We start from the raw sequence: 26,867 nt of genomic DNA on the forward strand, positions 1-26,867 counted from the left end.
ATTTCGGCCATATTCCTTGGTGATCACACTCAATCGCATGCCAGCTCCATACTTTTAATTATCTCCATCTTTGTCTCCAAAGAGAGCATCCTCTTCTTTCCGTGAACTTCAACTTTCTTGGAACCCATGACTATGTATATAATGTACGTAATTAAGTTATGTAGTATACGTATATAGTAAAGTTCTCACACAACACGATAAAGTAGTACTACAATGAAATCACTAACGAATTTACGTTAATAAATGAAATCGTACAGAACGAATGAATTCCACGTGCTTACGATAACGATGCTGCTGCCGAGTGGCCGAAAAAGGACGCCGCTACGTAGATGCATGATGGGATCATGGGAGGGATGCTGACCAATAGGAGAGCAGGATCTTATGCCAGTGACTAGCATCAGGAACCAATGGGAGAGCGGGAGGATAGTGGCGAGTCTACTCAGTTGGCAGTGCGCGAGTTTTAAAATTGTTATTGGTGGTCCGGGTGAATCTCGGGACTTTACAGCAACAACCTTTCGTATCCTGAACTATTTTCGTATGTAGAGCCAAAAAAACCCTTCGTATTTGCTTTCGTAACTCGAATTTTTCGTAAGTTGAGCCTTTTGTATGTCGAAGTAACACTGTATATTGTTACTAATATTGAGTCTTCTTTTAGTTCCACATTTCTTGTGCTAAATACATCCATGTTTGATGGAGCAGGTAAGACAAGTTTATATCTCCCCACAAATGGTCTTTGAGTAGCCTGGTCCAACCTGCTTTTCCATGATCTTTCATCCTGTCAGCATGCATCTTGTTACTGCATTTTCCTTGCAGCTGTCAGCTTCAAAGGGACAAAGTACAAAATGCACCAAGGCAATGAAGAGACAACAGATTTTCTTCTGCTGCTGTTATCCCTGTTCACAACAGTGTATCCCATCATCAGATCACAGAAGGCTTTGGGTCACAAAGGAACCTTAAAGGATCCAGTAAGGTGCATGAAGGAGTCCAGAGTATCAGCCCTCCTTTTTTCTCTCCACCACCACTTCAACCTTGCTGTACTCATTAAGAAGAGCAAGGGGAACTCAAAAATTGAACCACTGCTCAGAGCAAATCTGCTCTTGGTTGAAAATTGTCTGGAAAAGAAACCAGGAACACATCTTTCAAGACAAGATTAGCTCATAAGCTTCCAGACTGGTGTGAGAAAAGGGTCAACATCTTTCTTCCCAATGCCAACAAGCTATGGAACTTCACCTTGTCAGACATCTCTTCACAGAAGGAGAAGACAAAGTCTGCTAGCCACAAATCTTACCATGAAATAGCCAAGAACAAAGGTGTGGCAACAGTCTCCATAGCTCCTACTTCAGAGACAGAGAAAAAAATAACCTTCACCTGAAGTTATTCTAACCTAACACTGTTCATCATCCCTCAGACTGACTAGTCAACCTGTAGAGGGCAGGGCTTGGCCTCCAGGGCATAAAATTTTCCCTGCCATGTCACAAACTGGGGGGAAGCAACTAGAGGAAAGTGAGCTCTCTGGCCCACAGATCAGGGAATCTTCATTCACTCAAGCATGCCCAATGCTAGCAGGGACCATGGCAACCAGAAGGATGGTATAAACTCTGGGGTGAATCCCTAGAAATGCTCTATAGAGGACACCAGGTATAGAGGGGTTGCTTTATAAGACCTGTGTGTTTGCAAAGGAGCCCAATGATATCTCTGGCTCAGCCCACACAGACTTAGCTGGCAAGGGTCCATCAGATCTGGTAGAATCCATAACAGGGCAAAATGTGGCTTCCATTGAAAGCAGGCCAGCCTCACTTCTGCTCGAGGGTTAAGAGAGGGCCTGAGGCTGGACTCCGACACAGTCACAATCTGAAGATGAGAAATATGACCACACGATCATGTCGACCAAATCTTGTGGGACAATGGGCAGAACCAGCCAGCTGGCCTTGCCACATATATGAGGTTAGTAAGAGCACACAAACTGCCTGTTGTGGGTAGACACACGTACACAGCAAGCTGTGCATGGATTGATTTAGCATCAAGTAGTGCAAGGGCCAGAATAGCACAAAGACATCCAATCCAGCCCAACCAAGCAGACTTAGCTCAAGAATACAGCTATCTTCATGGTAGTCCTAAAATTAATAGAATGTCCCAGGACTGGAGGTGGCAGCCCAAGACAGCTGACCAGGAGTTCTGACATGTGGACTAGCAATTCCATAAGCACTTCTGAAGAAATGCCAGCACAGGACAGTCAAGGGCAATTCCTCCTCTCCCAAGACACATGGGTACTGAGAAACCACACACTAAAAAACATGTAAGAATGAACCCACACATCAAAAATCAGTTATGAACACATTTGTGAACTACAGTAAACCGCCCATATCACCCACAATCAATGGCTCCTGTGAAGAAGTTTGAGGAACACCATCATACCCACCAGAAAGGTAAAAGACACAAGAATTTTTAACCTCATGGAAGGTTACCTTCCACGCTCTCTTCTTACACTTCATATTACCCAAAGAGAAGGAAGGCAAGGGAGGAGGCAAAGAGGAAAACCAAGAAGACTAAGAAGAGGAGTCACTTCCATGACTTCCCTTGAACACCGGACCCCTCACATCAACCTCTCCAATGTCCACAGCCTAGGATATCCCTAAAGGGAAGCAGCTGGAGATGTTAAAGTAGTTTTTTACAGGAACAGCAGAAAAGTTTTACTGGCAGAATCTTGAGGGGAAGCCAAAGCCAATGCAATGGGATCTTGAAACACAAATCCATGTGGAGAACCTTAGGCCAAAACCAAATATTTAAGGAAGATTTGCCCAAGAAAGAGACAGCCTTCAACAACTGTCTCTTTGGGTAGTTTTGGCATCACACAATCAGATGCCAGGGAGGCGAGCATTTGAAAAGGGGGGGGGGGGGGGTTTAGGGGGGGGGTTTTTCCTCAGCACTAAGCATAGCAAGCAGCTTGGTTGTCATCCAGTCCACACAAATGCTCTGGAGCAATGATGGTACAGATAAACACGAGTCAAGAAGGAGGGGTAGGGATTGGGTTGGCACTGTACAGGTACAGGGAGATACTGGTAGAGCATTGCCACCAGAAGACATTATTGGAACTTTCCTTCATTTCCTTCCCCCCCTTCAATAATAATCTACCACTAGGCCGACCAAGACACACTTGACACAAGTAGAGAGATGTTGAAGGCTTAACCTCTGCATAACACACACAATAAGGGCCAATGTCTCATGCATGAAACACACGCACATCTCCAGGAAGCCTATACTGATTATTTCTATGTGAGAAAAGAAGAATAGTCAGACACCATCAATCCAAACTAATTCACAAAAAAAAGAATGATAAACACACTTGGATTAGCTTCAAGAGCATTAAGCGCATCCACACAGTACATCGGTAAGCTTGATGCTGTACGGGTGCACAGTTGGTTCCCTCACATCACAACAGGAGATGCTGCCACATTTAAAGGTCTTGTTATTATGCTTCAATGTCCAACTAGCTGGAGCTCCATGGAATAGGGTTTGTATCCTAACAAGAACAAACTGGCGAAACAGGACTTTTTACAATTGGTGCCACAAAGGGTATGCTCCACCATTCATTTCTACTTTCTCCTTCATCAAAGATCTCCATATTTTACTTATCATGTGTTTTGGCAAATAGGTGACATCAGTTAGCACTTACCTGATGGACATGACAATGTTAACTCCACACCATGGGTTTCTTGTCTCATGGTTAATTTAAACTTTGGTTTCACACGTTTTAAGTTTCTTGCTGCACAGGCTTGTTAATTCAAACTTTCCTCTCTTGTTACAATACAAAAAGAGTGAGCAAACCTTTACTGATCAATTATTCAGTAGTTTTAACATATGTACTTCTCTACAATATTAACAGAAGTAGGGGATTTTCCAAACAATTATCAAAACACAGATGGATACAAAAAGGACTTTCTACAATGAAAATATAGTCTATTCCATAAGGGTTTTACACAAGTTACAGTAATTAACCTCCATTTAAAAGAACCTATACAATTTTGGATACAAATATTTTGTATAATGGTAATTAAGACTGCAAAAGTAAACATTTTTTTTTTTTTTTTACTGCACTGATTCTTTGAAATGAATTTGTACCAGTAGAATAAAAGTTCTCTCACACATTTTGATATTTAAAAAACATAATAAGGCATCACCAGAAGAACAACTGTTATTGCTGACCTGAAAAATCCTTGTTTTTGGCATAGTATTATAATGAACCTCGTGAAAGACGCATGGTACTGAGCTCGTTGTACCCAGCTTGAATTCAAACTAGCACTTTAAGTTAGGAAGATATTCAATATTTGGACTACAACCCCAATTCTTCAATATCATATGTTATCATATAATTGAACAATCAAGTTTTTCATTACACTACTTTCAAGAGCTGAAATACCACACTAAAATACTGCTACTACAGCACAAAGTTGAAATACCAAACTTAAAATAAAGAATAAACTATTGTTTCTATAACACTAAAGCTTCCATATACAAAATGAGATTTTGTAGATGATAATGATTGGTTTGTCAATATTTTCATTAGTATATTAAATTGTGTCTGAATCTACTTTTGAACAGCCAAATTAAGTTCTACAAGGACTGGACAACTGGTTTACATAAATTACCATAACATGATTCTGCACAGTATTCTAAGTCAGTCATCCAAGTGGAAATTCAGTTTTCATTCAAGTTTTGTAAGTGCTATACTACACAAGTTAATTACATTGAAGTTATGAGAATGCTTTCTTGGAATGTATATCAACAAAATCAACTCCACTCCTACCATTTGAAAAACACACTATACCAACATTTAACATTATTTCTGATTCAATGCCAAAAAAACTAATGGAGCATATCCAGAAGGAAGATTAAATAATAAGGATTTACAGTAAATCCCCCGGATTCGTGGGGGATGTATAATGCGCACACACAAACAAATAGCTAAAATCCGCAGATACTTAAAACCCCTCTAAAAATGCTTAACTGTCTATTTTGATAGTTAAAACACACAAACAAAACTTTAAAAATGCTTATACCTGAGTACTTTAATATCGCAATAAGTGCATTTAGTCTTGAAAATATGAAAATACAGTAATAAGTGAATATTTATCGGTAAAAAAATACCACGAACAGGCGAATTCCCCATGAATAATGTGTATATACATATAGTATGTTCCACAGAGAAAACCATGAAATGGTGAGCCCACAAATTGCGAGCCCATGAATCCAGGGGGTTTACTGTGTGCCATTTTCATCACAAAAGGCCAATCACCCATTATGCAAAGAGCAGGTTTTTGTTTGGAAGCTTTCTTGACAGACATCTTCATAATGTAAAAATTTATTACAATTGGCTTGACATCCTAGCTACATTACAATGTACCCAGATACGTTACTGAATGATGCACGCTCCCACACCTGGTCGCTATATTCACAAGCTGATCTGTCCCTTATTCACTCTAAACTCGGATACATGACTGCAAAGCCAAGGGTAGCAACAATAACTAAAAAAGATATTAAATTATTAAACCAAATCTCAAGGGTCCAAACACTTGATTCTCCAATGTATAACTGAATTTTATGAAAAAGGATACGTACTACCTGATGACTGAGATCAAGTACCATAATTAACACCACTAGAACAGTTCATGAAGATACTGGTAAATGTAAATGACTGTCAGTAATTTGTAATAAAGTAGTAATTTGCTTTTGTCACAATCTTTATCTCTTAATTGCCTTAAACTTTTTTGTCCTGGTTCTAAGCAAATTTTAATATACGTGACCGAGTGGTTCATGAGATGGGCCAGTAAATCCACACTAATGTGACAGTCAGTAATCCTCACCTGTTAAGTGATAGAAAGTAATCCTCATCATACATGATAGACTAATCCTCACCTCATAAGTGATAGAAAGTAATCCTCCAATAAAATTTAAATTTGTATTGTTATTTATAACCATGACTGTACAAAATTGAGATTCCCTGTACCCTCAACAAAGGGCAGATACCCTATAAATATTATGAATATATGAAAATAAAAACTAGGTTTCAAAAGTAAAATTGGAAGCCACAAAGGCAATAATATTTTTCAATGAAGGCCTTAATAGGAATATTAGGAGTCAGATGGCAAGATAAACCATACCACATAAAATTATATAGATAAGATAATAATGAAGATACACAATCCATCATATATTTTATACTGACAATCAAAAAAATTAAACCCATCTTTTACATACTTTGATGGATTATTGTGAACTGTTATCATACATCACTGAGCACTGTAAAAACTGAAGCATATTATGATTCACAACACAAGAAAGGCAAGCATGAAGACAAATGAAAATAACCAGTAACAATTGTAAATTATAAGAGCATTTCACACCAACCTGGATGGAATATGGTTATGTAAAAAATATAGAGAAACTCATATTTCTTTAATATCAAAAGCAAATATCAATAGTAAACAGTATATGTACAACCAAATACATAATGTTCAACAGCATATACAGGCATTTCTGCAGAGCACATCAAAACAGTAAATTTTACTAACAAAAATAGAATCATGAAAGAAGTTAATAATACAAAAAGAGAAACAGATCTCTATTAATTCTAAAGTTTTTACCCTTTATAAATTTCCCAGTCTGACTTAGTTCCTCACTTTATAATCTTAAAACTGCCATGATCAACAAACACAAATACAGAAGCCATACATTTTAAATCTTCATACATTTTGAATCTTCTGTAACAATTACATGATGCAATGATAGCTTATTACAGGTATGGCCTAAGAAAAGTAATTACAAAAGGATATAGTACCATATTATCTACATTCTCTTATTCTGGACCAATGCCTTGGAGCAATTAGCATTTTTCATTGATCAACAACAAATGCTGTCATATTAAAATGATTGGGCTGCAGCATTTGAACAGAAAATAATTACAGTATAAGTCCATCATTCCAGCATCCTATAGTTTGGCAAACCTACAGCTATGGCAATTTAGTTAAAAGTCCCATTCCAGATTAAAGCTAGCGGTCCAGCACTTTACCAAACTGTTGTATTAAACAAAAAAAATGAAAATGCCTCTGGTAGCTTGAATTTTGCACTACTAAAAGCAGTAGTGCAATGTATCATGTTGTGGTAAAATTAATATTAGGCATTAAATTTTTTTTAATCATCAATAATTACATAATAAAATAAAATACCTTAGAAATGTGTACAGCATGTCTGTAACATGCCATAAACTCTGGTCAGGCCTGCTTTATGAGAGTTAGACTACTTAATGATAAAAACTTAGCTGGTCAAAGTCACGTTTGCATGCACTATAATAAAGTGATGCCAGTTTTATGTTTAAACATGTAATGTCTTATCCCATACTAGATACCAAATGATGAAAATAATACACAATGCTCCACCAACTATTAAGTGTACATATTCTAATATTCATAAAACTGTAATCTAAAATTCTTTGGATACTAGCAAAATGAACTGAAACATGATCCACATACCCAATAAAGTTACTTAATAGTTTCTGTAACATTAATATACTCTTGCAATGTTCTACTTCATTTTTTTTATTGACAATTCATGAATCTATCATATTTTCAAAATTTGAATAGTTATTTAGCATTTCACTGTTAAAAATCAAACCAAAATATTACTGGAATCTTCACTACAAGTCACTTTCTCTACACCAGAAGCCGTCTACTCTTAGACTAGGCAGTGTGAGAGCTTATATTAAGTACAGTTGTTCATGAGTACTAAAGTATGTATATTGTATATACTGTTTTATTAGGTAAGACCAAATAATCATGAAATTTCTAGTATTCTACTGTAATCAAAGAAAAAATATAGGTTTAGACTTCACTGATGATATGGATAGTAAGTAAACCAATGCTATGTAAAAAAAAAAAAAAATTTCTTCAGTCATTTAGCATATAGCTTTAGCATTCATATTTTCAAAATCAATTACCGTATATTCTCATGAATTTATCTCATATCTGTAGTATAAGATGACTACTAAATTAAAAAAAACCATCTGTGTATAGGCTAGCTTTTGGTTACTGTAATATATACTTACATATGCAACTTTTGAAGATTTAATTTTGAAGCTAATTTTAAGGAGGTTGCATCATACACAAGACATAAAATTAGCATATGTAATTTTCATATATTATATTAGTATTGTAGTATAAAATACAAACATAATAAATATGCACTTTTTCCATGGATCTTTGAAAAAGTTATGCTTTATTTCACTATACCCAATAAGGTATGTATGTATGTTATTTTCATATTTCTATTGTATTATAAAATATAAACATGTATAATAATCATGTACAATTTGCATTGTTTAAGTTTTTGTGAAAGTGGACAATGATACCATTTGGGAATTTTTGTTTAGCATCAATTTCTATTTAAAATAACCATGGGGGAAAATTTTGTCCCATCTGCCATACACGTTAAACACAAGTAAAATGTGTTCTTTCATGCCCAGTAACTCTGATTAAAATACTTTTCTCTCCAATCTAATTTACGGTCGAATTTCATAGCATGACAAAGTTTAGGGGAGTTTCATCTCAGTTGCCAAAGCACAATAATTTATAGTCATTAAAAGCTTGAACATTGTTTTCTCAGCTAAAGCTACAACATGCAGCTTCAATTTATAAGTATGCTATTTCCTTGCTGATCTTTTCTCCATAGTGAATACCGGTATAGAGTACTGTAATGTAAAAATGTATCAGTCCTATTCTACTTAACACCATTTTTAATATAAATACGGTAATTATTTACTATCATACAATGATTGAAATGGTTATTTACCAATTCGGTTGTTCAAAGCAAAACAGCTTTTTCTCAATTGGTTGTTTATGGCTGTATGCGTTTACACAACAAGTATAGTATTACTAACGATACATTTATCAGTCTCTTTTACTTTTTAACTTATTTAACTAAAAGATGGGCTAAAGAGATATTGGAAAAGAGATTAGTCTAATGTACAATAATTATCATACATAATTACCATTTGTATGACCGAATTGTTGTAAAAAGTTGACTGTGAAGCAAAATTATGTTATTTCATCAAAATTATATGAATTTTTTATGAAAATGAATATTATGTTACCATAAATCTTACTACATACTACTGTAATCACATTACCATTAAAATTTTGAAAGGTTACTGAAAGATAAATGTTTCTGCGAGTGTAGCCATAACCCGATGTTTACATTTTCACAGCTGGGCTTGCATTGAGAAAAGTTGATTTCATTGATATGGAATTATTTCTCGAATATGCCAATAATATACATGGTAAAAATGGTTCTATTATCAGTTTATTTCATGATGTGAATCAATGGTTATGGCACAGAGGCCAAGGCTAGCCTACCATTAAACAAAACTTAGAATTCAAGGTTTGATTTTTAGAATGGTAGTAAAAGATGACTCCAAATTTTTATGATTGAATTTTAAGATTTAAAAGTTGTCTTATAGACGGAAATATACGGCAAATGGTTTTATATATATTATGCTAATTTGAAAATTATTCTGTGATTAGAAATGCATTAAGGCCTAATGATATACTTAGACTGATATATATTTAAAACATTTTTAAGGTATATTTTTCAGTGGCCACCAGCTGGTACATCACTGACACCTAATTGGTCCCATTAATGCTGGACTAAAGGACTAATACCTGTAGAAAGAACAATGTACCTTTTAAGACTAAATTGATACACAGGAATAACCTAAGTTTCAAGAGATTAATAACCAATAAATTATGGAGTCTGTGCAAATTATCAAGTCTATATACAGTGAATTCTTAAACAAAGAGAACTAAATTACATACATTACCTTTGGATGAAGAGCAGTACACTTTACATAAGACTAAACTTCGCATACAATGAAATTGTCTCTCGGGGAATCTGAGGTGGGATGAGTATGTAAACAATACTGTACAGCATTAAGTTTTGAACTTCATGCCAAGCAAGCAACTTTCATTGAAGAATTTTGAAGAAATATTCAACCTGTAAAACGAAGATGTTTCACCAAAAGGATCTGTAACTCTCCCAATAAGATACATTCATAATGCACTTGAGAATAATTTATTCTGGACGTACAAACCTGCCATTCTAAGCTAGATTTCAGAATATATGAAACAAATCTAGTAAATTAGAACTATTTTTAAATGAAATATCAAGATGATAAAACAATCAAAAGAGCTGCACTTAAAAATGTTTACTTAACTATCACTCTAAATAAACACTAATTACATATGGGAAAATTACATTTTTATAATCACATAGGATTTTATGTATACTTACCAAGTATACATACCTAGCTTTGGTTTAGAAACTATAGCCATGTAACTACTTGGTAAGTTGCAAACATAAAACATTTGTTTTACAGCCTCCATTGTTTTGTACATTTCAATATACATATTAGCTATGTAAATTAAGAATATTTTTTCAATATTCTTACAAAAGAATGCTGAAGAAAAGTGGTACTAACTAAAGAATCCCTACAGACTATAATTTCATGCTAAGGAGACTATTATTATTATCAAGTCTTACTGAAGGTTATTGCTGCTTCAGCTAAATTAATTTTGTAGTTCTTCTCTATTCTGCTAACAGTGGCCTTTTCGTTGTTACTTAAATTGGTGAGTAACACCTATGGTGGGCATTATAAATGTAGGGACCAATATCAGTATTTATTATCATATTAAGTGAAAAGATTAAATGAAATGCGAGATGTGACCCCTGTAGAGTTACAGAGTCATAAGTTTACATGAGGTTTGTTGTGCAAAAGTGGTCAAACCCTCAAAAATGGCAGGTTGGCGTTATAGGTGGGAACCTGTTGTCCTGAGGTTCAATTATCTTGTACTGATGTTGGAAAAGGCAAAAGTGAACATCCTGTGGGGTGTACTAAGGTATAAAGGGGCTTATTTTAGTCCAACAAGATGTGCAGACTAAGTTTAGATTGGGTGCAAAAGTGTTCTAACCCAGGAGGGTGCTGTAGTCAATGAGAGCGAAGTATTCTAACGCAACCCTATGCTTGGCCAATCAAAGTGCGCCTTGAGTGTTGTGGTCTACCACGCAACCTCACTTTTCTCACAGACTTTAAGGGGGCCGGCCGGAACCCCTTTATATGGAAATATAGGGCGAAAAATGCAAAGTCATGAAAAAATTCATGGAGCTTCATATGGCAATTGAGAATACGTATACGAAATATTTCGTCAAAATTCCTCTTACTTTCGTAGCCTAAAAACATTGATCCGTACAAGAAAATGCAATATTTCCTCTATTATCGTAAATTTTGATAATTATTGTCAAAGAAATTGGGAGAAATGGCATCTGTAGACATTCCCCGAGTCGAGAAGGAGACCAGGCTCAGCTACCAAGTCCAGTCCTGATTTAGTGCGATCACAGACCTCGAGTAGTCTATACGTTCCATTTCACCTCTGACATACGCCTGCTTTTACGTATGTTTATGTATGTTTCGGCAAGAATTTCATCATGCCAATGAGGAAAAGACAAGGAAAACATCTCGCTAACATAAAGACGAAGAAAAATCGCTCAAGTATTATTACAGAATATCATAATATATGCGTAGTTAGTGAAGAGAGAGGGGAGGGTTGCTTAGTAACGCCCCCGTCTTGCTTGACAGCACACGTCACACTGTGCACCAAGGCTACGATCTTTGAGCAAAGAGATCTTCATTTATGATAAATAACAAAGTTTTGGTTTTTTAAAACCCAAAATGGAATATGAAATTCATAATAATCATGATTTATTAAATTGTCTTTGTAAAAAAAGAGTACGCCTTCGAGTTTCACCTCTTGACATTCTCTTGCAGTTACGTTTGTTTATCTTTGTTTCGGGCAAGAATTTCATCATGCCAAAAAGGAAAATACAAGGAAAACATCTCGCTAACATACAGAAGAAGAAAATTCGCTGTAATAAGCCGAGTTAGTGAAGGGGAGAGAGAGAATTGCGTAGGAAGGAGTGCCCCATCTTGCCTCAAGCAGTGCCCCAGGCTGCGATATATGAGCAAAGGGATCATCATTTATGATTAAATTATGATAAATAAAATAGTTTTGGTTTATTAATACACAAAAAAGAAATATACATTCATAATAATCATTACTTATTAACACTGTCTTTATAGAAATACGAAGGAAAACTTTGAACGCCTGTATCTCAAAACTATACTTATTGACCTTCAAAATCTATCTTCTCACTTAGTTTTAAAGCTATAACATTGGAATTTGGTATATAACTCAGAAAGACATTATAGAACAATCAAATAGAGCCCTTTTTTCCAATTTTTGTTTCGTATTTTTTTTATAAATTTTTTTCTCCTGATTTATAGGGTTTATTTTTTTACCATATTGAAAAATTCATATCTTGCAAAAAAATTACTTTTAGAAACAAAACTCTCCATTCGATTGGAGGTCTACATCAGGTCTATATATGGTAGTAATCCCAGGTCTTAATATTAAATATCAAGGGAGGAGATAGAATTTGAAAAATGGTTATTTTCGGGATAAATCACCATGGCGTCACAAAACCGAAGGTCAGAGGCGAAAATCATATGCGGTTTGGAGATGTCCCAAGTCACCTTATTAAGTGGTATGAATATCAAAGTCCTGTCCTTAAAAAAGGGCATTAGCCGGCCGGCCCCCTTAAACCATAGTACACACAAGTTTTTAATTTTGATTGCTGTGTTTACACTATTTCCCGTTTTTTTGCCCAGAATGAGTTCTAGCAAGGAGGTCGATAACCTTGCTACTGTGGAGAGTAGTGGAAGTGAGAGAGGACCATAATTGGAGTCAGGAACCACATAAAAAGCAAGTTAATGATCCAAGTCAGTGGAAGAACATCTCCAAACAATTGCGCAATAGTGGGGAGGCCTGTTGTTGTAGTGGGTCCCACTGAGCGTCGCGTGGAAGCCAAGACACCAGAGCCCCCTTGTATGAGCCCTAGGATGTGTTATGATGTGGTAGCTGCTGATAATTCCCAACTTATCTTTAATAATAACTTATTATTAATATTTCTCTATTTAAAAATGTTTAAAATCAGGAATCAGGCACAGCTATATAAAACCATTACCTTCTGGGGGGGGAAAAAATATAGTGCAGGAGGGGGTAAATAAAAAAACTCAACCATAAAAAACAAAAAACCAATTTTTTAATCTATCAAAAACTCAATGACATGAAAGATCTAGCCTAAACATTTAATTTGATGTATAATAGTAATATATTGCACCACTTTACTCGGTAGTACATAATCAGTAACTAACTTTGACAGCTAATTATTCAAAACTAAGGTTGCGCGGTTTAGTCGACTTTTGCACGACACACCTCATGTTATATGCATCTTATAAGCTAAAGGAATTAATCAAAATCAAATTTTGAATTTTGCTACCAAGTTTCATCTGGCACATCTAGATATCCTCTTAAGTGGAGGGTGGGTGAGGGACTGTGGCTTGTTGGGAAGTCGCTCTGTACTTTAACGAGGGTTCAGTGGGAGGTCCTCCTTGCACTGAATTTTGGTTGGCCGGAAGCACGGATCTGGTCTCCTATTGGCTGTTGGGGGCCTGGTCTTGCGCCATCTTCTAGACTTGATGGTTGCACTGTTGTAGCCTGGCAGATCTTCGGAGTTGCGTGATGTCACAGCAGGCCAAATTTTGATTGACCCACGGCTGCATGATGTCACAGCTGGTATTATTCCAAGTTTCTCCTTCGTGATTGTCATTGTCAGTGGTTGTCTTGCAATTGGGTGGTGTTTTGCTACAGTATGGTGGTATTATCTGCATTCGGAGTATTTCTTCTTATGCTTGTTGGTACGTAATAGGATAGTTTCTTGGGTGATGTTCATGGAAAGCTTTTGTTCCTGGATAAAAGGAGAGCTTCCAACAGGTGTAGACATTGTGAGTCTGGAGCCCTCTCCATTACTTGTATGTTTTGAAAAGTACTGTCGTAGGAGACGAATAATCGGGAGCCCCCCAGACCCACAACGTCTATGAATGTTGGAAGCTCTCCTTATTCAGATTCAGGAACAGAAGCCTTCCATGAGCACCAACCAAGAGGCTTTCCTATTACCAAGAAGCATAAGAAGAAATACCCCGAATGCAAATACTACTACCATAATGCAGCAAAACATCACCCGAATGTAAGCCTGAACCTCAGACAATGACAACCCCAAAGGAGAAACTCAGAATAACACCAGCCATGGCATCATAGAGCCGTAGGCCAATCAAAATTCGGCCCGCCATGATGTCATATAACTCCAAATATCTGCTAGGCTACAACAGCATGACCATCAAGTCTAGATGAGCTTGAGACCAGGCCTCAACAGCCAATAGGAGACCAGATCCACGCTCCCAGCACCAAAATTCAGCGCAAGGCGGACCTCCTGCTGAATCCCTGGTATAACGGACAGAAGGACTTCCCAACAAGCCACAGTCCCTCACCCACCCTCCACCTAAGAGGATGTCTGGATGTGCCAGACGAAATGTCGCAGCAAAATTCTAAATTTAATTTTTATTAATTCCTTTAGCTTACAATATAAGCTTATGATTCTGTAGTTCTAAAGGTCCACACCTTGCATTTCACTTAATCTTTTCACTTACTATAATAACAAATACTGATATTTGTCCCTACATTTATAATGCCCACCATAGGTGTGTTATTATTATTATTATTCTCTATGCAAATTATAAAGTTCTTTTCACAGTATTTAGCTGATACATTATAGGTTTTCTAGAGCCATATATAGATATTCAGTTGGGATGCCTTTATTTCCTCTAAAGTTTTGACTCAGGCTCTGGCAGTCATCTACTAAAAATTAAAAACATGAATCAGTTAAGATACAAGGTATACAGGTTATTATAACAGACATGTGAACTAGTCATCATACAATATCAATGGTAACTACTCATCATAATATATCTGTCATAGCATCCTTCCATCAGTACCCTTCCATCAGGCACGTAAACTCTTTTCAAAGATGTTTCCAACAATGGATATCCATTGTTAGTTGAAAATTACACAAACATTACAAATTTGCTTGAGTGTAAGAAGATTAGCATTCTCTGCAATCAAGGACTGGGTCATGTAGATGCACATGAGCATTCTCTGCATTCAGGGACTGAGTTTTGTGGGTTATTCATTAAAGACATGTGGGTCACATGAGTGTGTCCTATCTGAATATGGGATATGACTTCAATGAAGTTCTTTTTTTAAATGAAGAGCATCCCCACAAACCTACCAGTATTTAAACTTTTTTATTTGTTTATTACCAGAGCCTTGCAGCTTTGGCTACTTTATCAGCATCCTCACTTCCTGTAATTTCTACTTGTGCAGGGATCAAAGATATTTCAATGTTTAACCAAGCTTCATATAATCTGCATAACCATGCCCACAGGTAACACATAACAATTCAGCAAATGACAATGGCAACTTTTGGCACATATCAGTTTCTAAAAAAGATAAATATAATGACATTTATTGAGCTAGTACTGAAAAACTATGTCACAAATATCTTCTACTTTCCGGGGGAAATGCAAGTACCACTGATATTCTTATTTGACATTTCAAAATTATTACTGTATAATGATTGTTAGATTCCCTTTATAAGGAAATATCCAGAACATGTAAGAGGCAAACAGTTTAAATATGCCAAAGAATAAAATTATAAACTTTCATGGTAGTTGACCCAAAACTTTGTTTTCTTTGTAAAAATATATGAACAAAAAAGAAACACAAGGTACAACACCTGTATGTAGAAATATAAGAATTGTAACTAAAGACCTCAAGAAATTAATAAAGTATCAATAGCCTCACCTCAAGAGAACCATCGTCTGGAAGATCTGAGCAATGTAATGCATTCTTTATCTTATCCTCACCAAATCGAGCTCTTAAGCTATTTGGCCTCAGTTCTCTCGCCACATCCTGAAAAGTTCAAGATAAAAGTGATAGGGGATACTCCTAGTATTTATAGTGATATAGAAAAAGCTTATCTTAATTTTATAACACAATATAATGTCTGGTAATTTTTCTTTTATGGAACCCTGGGAATTCTAATTTCCAAAAGTATAATAAAAAAATTAAAGTTAATTTTCTCCTATTCTTATAAACAACTTTCACTCAAAACGGAATTCCATCTTTCTTTTATGGTTTAGCCCACTTTTTTTCTCCAATTTTTTTTACAGGGTTACCTGATATGAACTCTAGTTCCCTTCCCTACTGGTCATCTCAACAAAACGACTAGAATCCTAACATCTTACTTGTATAGTAGCGTGTACTTCATGAACAAACATCTTACCGGGTCTGCTGGTCCAACAAATTCCCTGAACTTCACAGGTGTCTCAGCCCCATGAATGCTCTGTATTTCTAGAGCAACTGAAGGACCTGATATCAACTGTTGGACCATACCCTGTCAAAGTATATATTCAAATATGAGCCATCTGTGGAAAAATTCCAAATAAAGTCATGAATCACTGACATAGCTAAAAATGATCCCATACAAAGTATGGGACAGGGACAGCACCTCGTTGCACAAAGTGTACCACACATCATCATACATAGTACTAAAGGTTCTGTGCAGCATCCCTTTGGCACCAGCTAAATTATTTTTGGTTTTACTTACTCTTCCATTTCTTCGTAATCAGTTGCAAAACTATTTCAATTGTAATTTACTTCAGTTTATACCAGATTTAAGGGTAGTGCCCACTCCATAAGGCCCCATAAAGTACGTGCTTCTGATTGAAGGGATTTGCTTCAAATTTTCACCACTTATTCTTCAACTAATAATATAAATTCAACTTCCAAGTTAATTTTTTTTCATTTTAAAAAATTATGATATCACTTTTCAAAAATAATACGCATGCCAAAAAAAAAAAAAGTTTCACTAAAAAATCAGTTTTGCTCTTTGCAAATCAAGATAAGATACATATATAGTTATACTACACTCTGTAAAGTTTCATCAAATTTGGTTGAATCTTCTTGGAGTTCTAAGAATTTATGTTTGAAAAAAACCATTTTGAGGAAATGGCAAAAGAAATAAAATTATCCTTATTTTGTAATAACTATGAAACTATTACAGTTAGAAGGCTGATTTTTGCACTGATACTATTATGTCATATAAGAAATGCCACGACATTTAAAATGTAATTCAATGCATAGCACTGTGCTCTCTCTTGATTTATATATTACCTAAAATTTGCATTTATGGAGAGCACCAACGTCATGAGGCCCCATTCTATTAATTACTTATACCTCATGACTGAAGGTTATTTCCTTCTAACTTTTACCACTGATCTTGAAAATAATTCTGATAAACAGAAGTCTCATTTCAGTCTTCTTTGTGACTGAAGCATTTAGTTTAAAAAAAAAATAACTTCTCAGGAAACAGCAAAAGAGCAATATTTCTGGGCTCAAAAACAAGAAAATATAAATATTTAAATTTTGAAGATTTAGTTATTCTTGAGGCTGTTTTCACTGTTATAAAAATTTACAATATAATCAAATGAATAGAAATGGGCTCTCTCTTGATTTATATATGACTGAAGGTTATTTCCTTCTAACTTTTACAACTGATTCTACAAATAATACTGAACAAAAACAGTCTCGTTTCAATCTCCTTTGAGATTGAAGTATTTATTTTTGAAAAAAAAAAAACTTCTCAGGAAACAGCAAAACAGCAATGTTTCTGGACTCACAAATAAGGAAATAAAAAATATTTAGATTCAGAAGGTTCAGTTATCCCAATAGTATACCATTTTCTCTATTACACTAACCCTAGAGAAAATACATAAGGGGGAACAATTATTTTTGAATAAATTTTATTTTCAAATTCGTTTTCCATTTTTTTTTACAAATTGTCATTCACAGTGCAGTAAAAGTGCTCAACATAATTATCCATGAACCAACCTAAACTTTCTTTTTTACCAATAACATTTCTAATGTTTATTTACGCATAAAACTGTCGAAAACAGTCTATAACTCACTTGGACCTATCCTGAATTGATTTGGCTTTTAGGGTGCTTGGCATGGCATGGTTTGGCTTGGCTTGGCTTGGCTTTTAGTGCTTAGCATGGCATGGTTTGGCTTGTCTTGGCTTTTAGAGTGCTTGACATGGCATGGTTTGGCTTGGCTTTTAGTTCTTGGCATATCATCGCTTGGCTTGGTTTTGCTTGGCTTTTAGAGTGCTTGGCTTGGCTTTGCTTGGATTTTAGAGTGCTTGGCTTGGCATGTTTGGGCTTGACTTTGCTTGCATTTTAGAGTGCTTGCCATGGCATAATTTGGCTTTGCTTGGCTTTTAAAGTGCTTGGCATAGTGTGGCTTGGCTTGGCTTATCTTTTAGAGTGCTTGGTATGGCATGGTTGGGCTTTGCTTGGCTTTTAGTGTTTGGCATGGCATGGCTTGGCTTGGCTTTTAAAGTTTTTAGAGTGCTTGGCATGGCATGGCTTGGTTTGGTTTGGTTTGGCTTGACTTCGCTTTATTCATAGAGACATTTTTTACAATTCTTTTTACGATGAACATAATTGCCAATAAACCAACCTAAAAAATTCATTCTTAGTATATTAGCAATTCAGGATGTGTGTATTTAGACATAAAAGTCGAAATCTGTTAATAACAAAAAATTTGATAATTCCCTGAAATTCAGCAGTCAGTGTGCCCCTTAAGAACAAATCCAGTCAGCAAGCATATGAAAATTCAGAAATGTGACTTGGTGACCTCATAAAACTAACTTATTAATAATAATAATACTGAGTTAAATGTCTAGACTCTCATACTTGCCTAAAATGTTTGTTCTCAATGGGAGGTGAGAACCAAGGGAAAACAGCTAAAGCCACTTGACAGCTAGTGGACGGTCCAAGGAAGCAAATGAATATTAAGATTGAACACTATGACTAAGGCTGGAATAATGATGCAAGGAACATCTGGTACAGTCAACAGCATTACTGTGCAGCGTACACTGTACTATACTGTACTCAAAGAGGGAACAAATTCAGTTCCCAAGAGACATAAAAAAAATGTATTGAAATTTTAACATCTTTAGTCCTGTGAATCTACGCAAGTGAAATACAGTAAAAAATTATTTAAGATTTGCATACAACTATATAAATCATGTACTACATGGTTATTTCCTTACTATTATTTTCCTCTCCCTGCTCTAATTTTAACATTTTTACCTTTTTTTCTTTCCATTCATTTATATACCTTCCTTGATTTATGTTTAATTGTAACATTATGGTAGTAGTTTTTTGTTTAAATTCTAAGATTTTCAATACCAATATATTCTGGGTAACAGTGTCAAAAAGCACTTGGAAATACCAACATTCCAAAAAGAATTGTTAATGCTTTGATAAATGAAAGACTATACCATCAGTGCAAATACACCTTAGGCCAGGCTATGGGGAATGCATCTGTAAACAGATTCTAACTAGTGAAACAGCACCACCTACTACAGCCTAGGAATTACAACCTAAGAATATGGCAGATATCTGTGTGATCTAGTTGTCATTCAATATTCATCAGCATTTTTTCACCCTTACTTGAATGACAGTGGATATTTTATCACAAAAAAAACTCACTAAAAACAGACACAATAAAATCTAATAATTTAAAATTCAAAGAACACTTACTGGATATTCATTTACAACTCCTTTATAAACTTCTAAAAATTCTTCAGCCTGAATCTTGTCCATACGAAACATTTGAAGAGCTGTTATGTCAAACCCTCCTTCTGTTATTGCTCGAAGGATGCCACCTAAGTTACCTGGAACCAGATAAACTTCATGTCACACAATATTTCTACACAGTTGGCACTCCAGTAAATACTGAAATCTAGTTTCACCTAAACCAATTTCAACATAGTTACTATAGTACCCATACATATATAATGCTGTATGTATTTCAATGTTTATCTTAACATGAATTATTTTTTCCTATCATTTGTAATGCTTACATTATTACCAAAGAGTTTAGTATATTTAGGTTATAAAATTTGCTCTCCTAACTCCCATACGACCTAAAGTTTATTTATAATAAACGGACCACATACCAACTTTATAAATTACAATTAAAAAATTTAATGATTGGACAAACTGAAAAATTCTTTTACAGGGATGTTTCCTACGATCTGATATTTCAGTTAAAAATTACACAAACTGTAAAAGCTGTTCTGTATTCTGGAACTACTTTATTTAGGCTACTCAACAAACAGAATTGGTCAAAAGTGACTAATTTGAAGATGGGATCATATACCATAACACAACACTAGGTTTAACATTTTAATATGTTATCATATTCATAATATACAATCTATCTGGTCATAAAAGTCAGCTCTGGCTTTCCTATTTGCATCTTCTTTCCTTTGATGCCTCTGTAAGCAGGGATCAATTTCAGCATCATACCCACTTTATATAATGTTATTAAAACTAATCTGTTGGACAAAATAATTTTCAAGATATTAATTTGGAAGGGGTTATAACCACTAATAGTAACTGAAAATAGTGATGGGATGTGTTTAAATAAAGCAGCACATCCAACACCTTTGGATAGTTGTAGTCAATCAGTAACATTTGAGTAAAAAAAAAAAGTTTGTACACCCTTATGCATAATGCATATGATGTCACCATAGGGTCACTTTAGAAAACCATTAAATTACAGTTTACAGTGCAATCTGTAAAATCCCAAATATAACAGAATTCGAAAACCACCCCACAGTTCTTGTTGCACCTACTGACAAGAGTTTTTTTTCAATCTTTTAATCTACAAATTAGTTAAGTGAATACTGATGGATACAAAGAAAGAACACAGACAATCTCCATTTAAGCACATATACAGATGATGCTGGTTAACTTTTCAGCTGTGTAAAATGGTAAGATGAAGGTGTGACAAACACACACTGATGGATAGACAGACAAACAGCCAGGGGGGATAAACTATGGTTCTTCTACTTGGTTAATAGGGTGCCAATATGCTTGAAACTCAGAACTTGAAATATATTTCATGAGATGCACATGAAACAAAGAAATTAGCTACATAAACAAAGACAAATATAAATTCAAAATACTATATTTTTCATTACCAAATACATACCAGCAGCAATAGCATGAGGCTTGATAATACAACAAGTGTTATTAACAAATCTTGCAGTTGTCTCTGGCACTAATGCACTATTCATTTTTGATGAAGGGAAGAAGAATTCAATTTCCTGAAGCATAACAAGACAACATTTAATTTATATAACTATCCTTTTCAATATTAAAGTTAAGGCAAGCAGTTACATAAATATTCTTATAAAAAATACAAACTTTATTAAGCAAACCCTAATATATAAGAAAAGCAAACCAAGGCTGCTAAGATTTTTCAAACTTTCTGGGTTTCTCACTACGTAATTTCATCTATATGGGTACCAATAAAGTATTGTCTTCAGAATAAGTGCTGTAAACACCAAAAGCCGACGCAAAACATCGTCAAAATATATTTACTGCTATCTGTAAAAAGCTTGCTTTGTATGAACTATTAATTCACTACTCTAAAAAGACAATAACTAATGGACAGTAACTTAAACCTTCTCTTCAAAACTGAGATTTGAATGTTACACATACATCATTAAGAAAGTATTATTCCTGTATTGGATATATAAGAAAACAAAAAGTACTCACTCTTGTGGCTGAAACATCAGAATCTGATCCATGAGCTGCATTACTCTGCTTATCTTTTCCAAACTTAGCTCTTATCGAGTCTGGGGCATCCTGTCTTGCAACCTCTGAATCTGTAGGACCTAATGTTTCCCTCCATCTCTTGACAGCATTTGTGGTGATCAACTCCATTGCAACAACTGAACCACTTGTTACGTAATCCAGTAGAGGCCTGGCAAAAGTTTCAGTCAACATCATACAAGGTGGCTTTCCAAAATAACAAAAATGGAAGAATGTCCAAGAAACCATAAGATATAATGAGTGGGTGAATGGACGATCAATACTGATGTTTCCATATTTTTAACAATAATCAGTTCAATAATTTTCATTTCCATCACAACAGAAAGGTTAGAAATAAATATATAAAACAAATCTCATTCTAAAATAAACTAAGAAAATGTAAGAGAATAATGTTCCAAAAAGACATTAAAACTGAACTGAAAACTTTACAATTTTAACACTGCACATTTCAACTCCACAACAGAATAAGCATCCTTATAAGCCATTCTCCTACACACTGTAAATATTCCCAATACTTTGAACTCTATTCTTAATTAGCCTACATCAAAATGGAAGCACCACACATAAACAGTAAACAAACATTACCCTTAAAGATATCACATTTAAAAATCAACAGTTCCATATTTCTACTACAGGTAATTTTATCTACTATAACTAAGGTTACAGTTACTATTTCTGTATTATCTATCAAAGGTATTATTAATATTAGTTAGTATAAAATACCTATTATTCAATACATAAAATTTCAATTCAATGACTTGCTTAGAATAAGCATCATCATCATCAAGAAATTTTTATAGAGCTATTTTTCCTAAGCTTGTACAAGTGTATTTACAAACAACACATTTTAACAGCTTGTGCTTATCCATAATGAACTACTACAAATAAAAAATTGAAACTAACTGTTCCTGCCAGTATACTGTCAACCTAACAATTTTAATATGAATCATTTCTAAGTTTTCTACAGGAAAGTTGCTCTTTGCAACTAAAACAATTAAGAAACACAGAAGAAACTGACTCTCATTGCTTCATATCTTCAGCCTAAAATACCAAGGACTTCAATACACATTAGCATCTATGACTATTTCTGCCAGTCCCTACAGTTTAGTGTACTTTGGACAAGATACAAAAAATCTTTCAGTCACTAACTGCATTTCTTCCAATCTTTTATTTTGCAGTAAATTACTTTGTACTCTTCTTTACATATGTTCAACTCAAATTTCTTGTCTAATTTCTTTCTCAATTTAAAAAAATCTTTTAGTCAGTCCTACAAAAGCTTCACAATTTATATCTCTGCCTGGGACTAATCTACTACCACTTTATTAATTACCATGATGATGTTATTTTTTTCGCAACAAAAATACCTAAAATTTGCAATGAATCCTAGAGGCTAAAGATTATGTTTTTCACTGGCTCATCCTAACCCTAGAGGAAGGTCACCTTTGCTATGACCTCTGAATGAAGTGTATAAATTATGTTTAATTAGTATTAAGTAAACTAAAGTATCTTAAAAATAAAACAAAAGCAACCAAAACAACTTAACATAGTCACGAAAATTCTTTCCTCTATTAGCAGATTAGGATGGGTGAGTTAACAGACGAGAATTACCTTATATGTTGTATAGGAATATTACCAGTGTTTTTGCATTTCTCACACAATGCTGACTTTAAGGGAACACTACTAGATGACAAAAGTAAAACTATGTATGTTAAAATGGTTTACTGGTAATTGTTACTAAAGCAAGACTACCTTAAAAGTGAAAATTTTGTAATACTGTACCATTTTGCTTTTTATTATACAAGTATTACCTCAATTATTCACAATAATACATCCAGGGCCTTTGCTAATAACAGCTACATATGGATACAGAAAAAAAATCTACAGATGTAAAAGTAATTTCATAACCTTATTTTCCTTTCCTGTTAATAAACAATGCCATATATGTATTTTTATAAGTAACACAGAGTTCACTGTAAAACTACTGTACTATAGACAAAAGATAAAAGTACAGTATGTGTATACATTACAGTACAGTATACTGTACATTATCAGGTAAGATGAAAACCAAACTGTGCAGTATTCTGTAAATATAAAATCTAAAAAAATATTTATCATGAGAGAGAGAGAGAGAGAGAGAGTAATAATAATAATAATAATAATAATAATAATAATAATTCTTTATTTCCAATATTTACATTGGGTATTCATAAAATATAAAGCTACAATTAGTAAAATCATCTTACAAATAGTTAAAATATTTGTTATTTTAGATACAAAAGTTGTTTTAGGAATCAACAATTCGGCTAAAACTTTGTAATTAAAATAATTCATCAGTAATAAAAGAATATCATAAAATTAGAAAGCATTTACTTAAAATATAGTGAGTAAAAATTACTCTTCCCGAATATTGAAGTACATTGTCATAGACCACATAAGTTGTGTTAAAAAAAAGTCATGTACAAATAGTATTAAATAATACAGAGTAATCAAATAAGCATACTAGATTATAAGGAAATCTTAATTTGTAAATAAAAGCCATCTTATCCATAAGTATTATCTAAAAATAATTCCAACATCTATAAAAGTACAGTAGTGCCTTCAAAAGCACTTTTAATAAGACAATTAAGCATAACGTTCATACATTAAATCGGAACCATTTAAAGTTAGTTTCTTTAAGTGTACATTAAAAGCAGCGAGAGAGGATTTTTGTTTAATTGTGCCTGGTACTTTATTGTATAATGCTGGGCCTCGAATACTAAACTGGCGGGAGCCTATCTCTGTTTTCGCCCTTTCTACATACAGATTTTCCTGCTGTCGAGTAGAAACCCCATTAACTGCGTATACTGTTGGAAAATCATATAACCATTCAGGAGTTATTTTACGTATTGTTTTGAATACCAAATTACAGACATCTATGGTATATTTGTCTTTTATCTTTAACCATTCTAGTTTTTTGAGGTAAGGGGATATGTGGTCATGTTTTTTTACATTACCAACAGCCACTCGGGCGGCAAAGTTTTTGAACCCTTTTCATTTGTGTAGGGCCAGTTACTCCCCAAATTCTTAAACAGTAGTTGATTATACTCATAGCCAGCGACTGAATAACTATTTACGCGTAGAAGAATCAAATGAGTCTTTTACTCTATTTTAAATAAATTAAAGTACCCATCACTTTCTTATAAATTTCATCTATATGCATTTCAAACGTCATATATCTGTCCAAAATAAACCCTAGATTTTTTACAGCTTTCATGGATTTAATCATATTTCCATTAAAATCTATTTGCACATTGTCTCCAATTTTGGATATATATTGTCGGGAACCTATTAAAATGAATTGTGTTTTTTTCTCATAAAGAAGCAAACCATTTGTTAAGAGGTAGTATTTGGCCTTCTTTAGTATGTATTCTGCCCTATGAATTAGTTCGTCTATTTCATTTACATTTCCTTCAATTAAGATCTGGGTTTCGTCGGCGTATTGGATGACGAAACAGCCGGGTAGTGATTTTACCAGATCATTGACATAAATTACAAAGAGTATTGGGCCAAGAATAGAGCCCTGGGGTACACCAAACTCTACAGTTTTTTGGGAAGACACAATTTGACCCATTCTAACTGACTGGGATCTGTTATGTAGGTAACTCATAAACCAGAGTGGATCTATACTCAGTGATGCACATTTATCAAATAAAATATTATGATTCACGCTGTCGAAGGCTTTTGAGAGGTCAAGTAAAAGGAGTAGTGAGACTTTCTTATTATCCATGTTATTATAAATCTTATCTGATATTTTTTAATAGAGCCGTTTCAGTTGATAATTTTGGTCTGAAGCCGTGTTGACTTTGTGAGATTAGACCATTTGTCTCTAGAAAATCAGTTAATTGAATAGCAATTATTTTTTCCAGAACTTTAGATAATACCGGTAGCAAAGATATAGGACGATAATTGGAGACGTCTTCCATATCACCACTCTTAAAAACAGGAATTACGTGGGGATTTTTCCATAACCCCGGATACTGTTTAGTGGCTATGGATGTGTTAATTATAACTGTAAGGTAAAATGCGATAATATATAACCCATCCCTAATGAAACGCAAACTAATCCCGTCAGATCCAAAGGCATTTGTGCTTTTAAGATTTTTTATAATTAAGATGACAGTATTACAATCAACAGGAGTAGGTTTAAAACTATCTAATTCTCTAACTGGAATATTACGTACTGTTTCAGTAGAGATATTACATTTCCTAATTTCCTCTTGGGTTTTTTCGAAAGTTTTTTTCCCGACCTCAGCGAAAAAATCATTGAATTTTTCAGCCTTAGAGTGTACATTAGTTACTGCTGGCAATAGCATAGAGCTCCTATCTGTTTGTTGTCCATTAAATAGCATATTTTTTGTTATTTCCAAGTAGCAGAAACATTGCCTTTAGCTTTCTGATATTCGCTTTTGTAATACTGCTTACGGCTTCCCGCTAACTTTGAATTTACTCTCTTCTTCAGGTCTTTATGTTTTTCTCTCAAGGAGATGTTAAAAGTTTGATTTTTTAACTCACTTTTCAATCTGCTCTTTCTTTCATGTCTCGCTTTATTTCATCTGTTATCCACGGCGCAGGGGGACGAACGATTTCTTTCGTTACAACCGGAGCACAAATGTTTAGACACGATGTAAAGACGTCGTTTAAAGTTCCAACTTGGTTGTTTACATTGTCAGTATTTAAAATACCATTTAATATATTTACGTTATTCGTGAGGAGATCACAAAGAAAGTCTGGAGAATAATTTTGCAAACATCTAAAAGTTTTTAAAATAGGTTTCTTTTTTGGCTTACGAATATTCAGATGAGTTAAGATTGTCTCGTGATCTGCCACCAAGCTTGGTATAAATATCAATATTATCATATGTTTAGCATTTGTTATTACGAGATCAATTAAAGACGCTGATGTAGGAGTAATTCTAGTAGGTTTGTTTACTATCTGATCGAAATTTAGTTTTTTAATTAGTTTAGACATTTTATTCTCGGTCTTTAGCAGATCATCATTAAAATCCCCATAGATAAATATATGCTTATTTCGTAAAATAATTTCTTTAAAAATATCGGAGATATAATCAAAAGAGGTT

General features: G+C 34.4%; 1 protein-coding gene across 8 annotated transcripts in view; it reads right to left on the reverse strand.

Annotated features, from left to right (window-relative positions):
• Positions 1-2,910: 2,910 nt before the first annotated feature.
• The window catches only part of LOC135214510 (nucleoside diphosphate kinase 7-like), a 46,694-nt gene continuing 22,737 nt past the window's right edge, over positions 2,911-26,867 (reverse strand). For 4 of the 8 annotated variants that reach the window (XM_064248885.1, XM_064248911.1, XM_064248894.1 and 1 more), the window contains 6 exons: positions 21,695-21,902; positions 21,126-21,240; positions 19,667-19,800; positions 16,342-16,452; positions 15,861-15,968; positions 6,439-10,041 (listed from right to left, as the gene is read on the reverse strand). In XM_064248885.1, coding sequence (XP_064104955.1) covers positions 10,012-10,041; positions 15,861-15,968; positions 16,342-16,452; positions 19,667-19,800; positions 21,126-21,240; positions 21,695-21,902 — 706 coding nt within the window. In that variant the 3' untranslated portion in view covers positions 6,439-10,011. Of the gene's footprint in view, positions 5,862-6,438; positions 10,042-15,860; positions 15,969-16,341; positions 16,453-19,666; positions 19,801-21,125; positions 21,241-21,694; positions 21,903-26,867 lie in introns of those variants that run through there. The other 4 variants (XR_010314390.1, XR_010314389.1, XR_010314387.1 and 1 more) reach the window with 4 other exon arrangements.

Source organism: Macrobrachium nipponense, chromosome 19, assembly GCF_015104395.2.
Source record: "Macrobrachium nipponense isolate FS-2020 chromosome 19, ASM1510439v2, whole genome shotgun sequence".
Taxonomy (NCBI): domain Eukaryota; kingdom Metazoa; phylum Arthropoda; class Malacostraca; order Decapoda; family Palaemonidae; genus Macrobrachium; species Macrobrachium nipponense.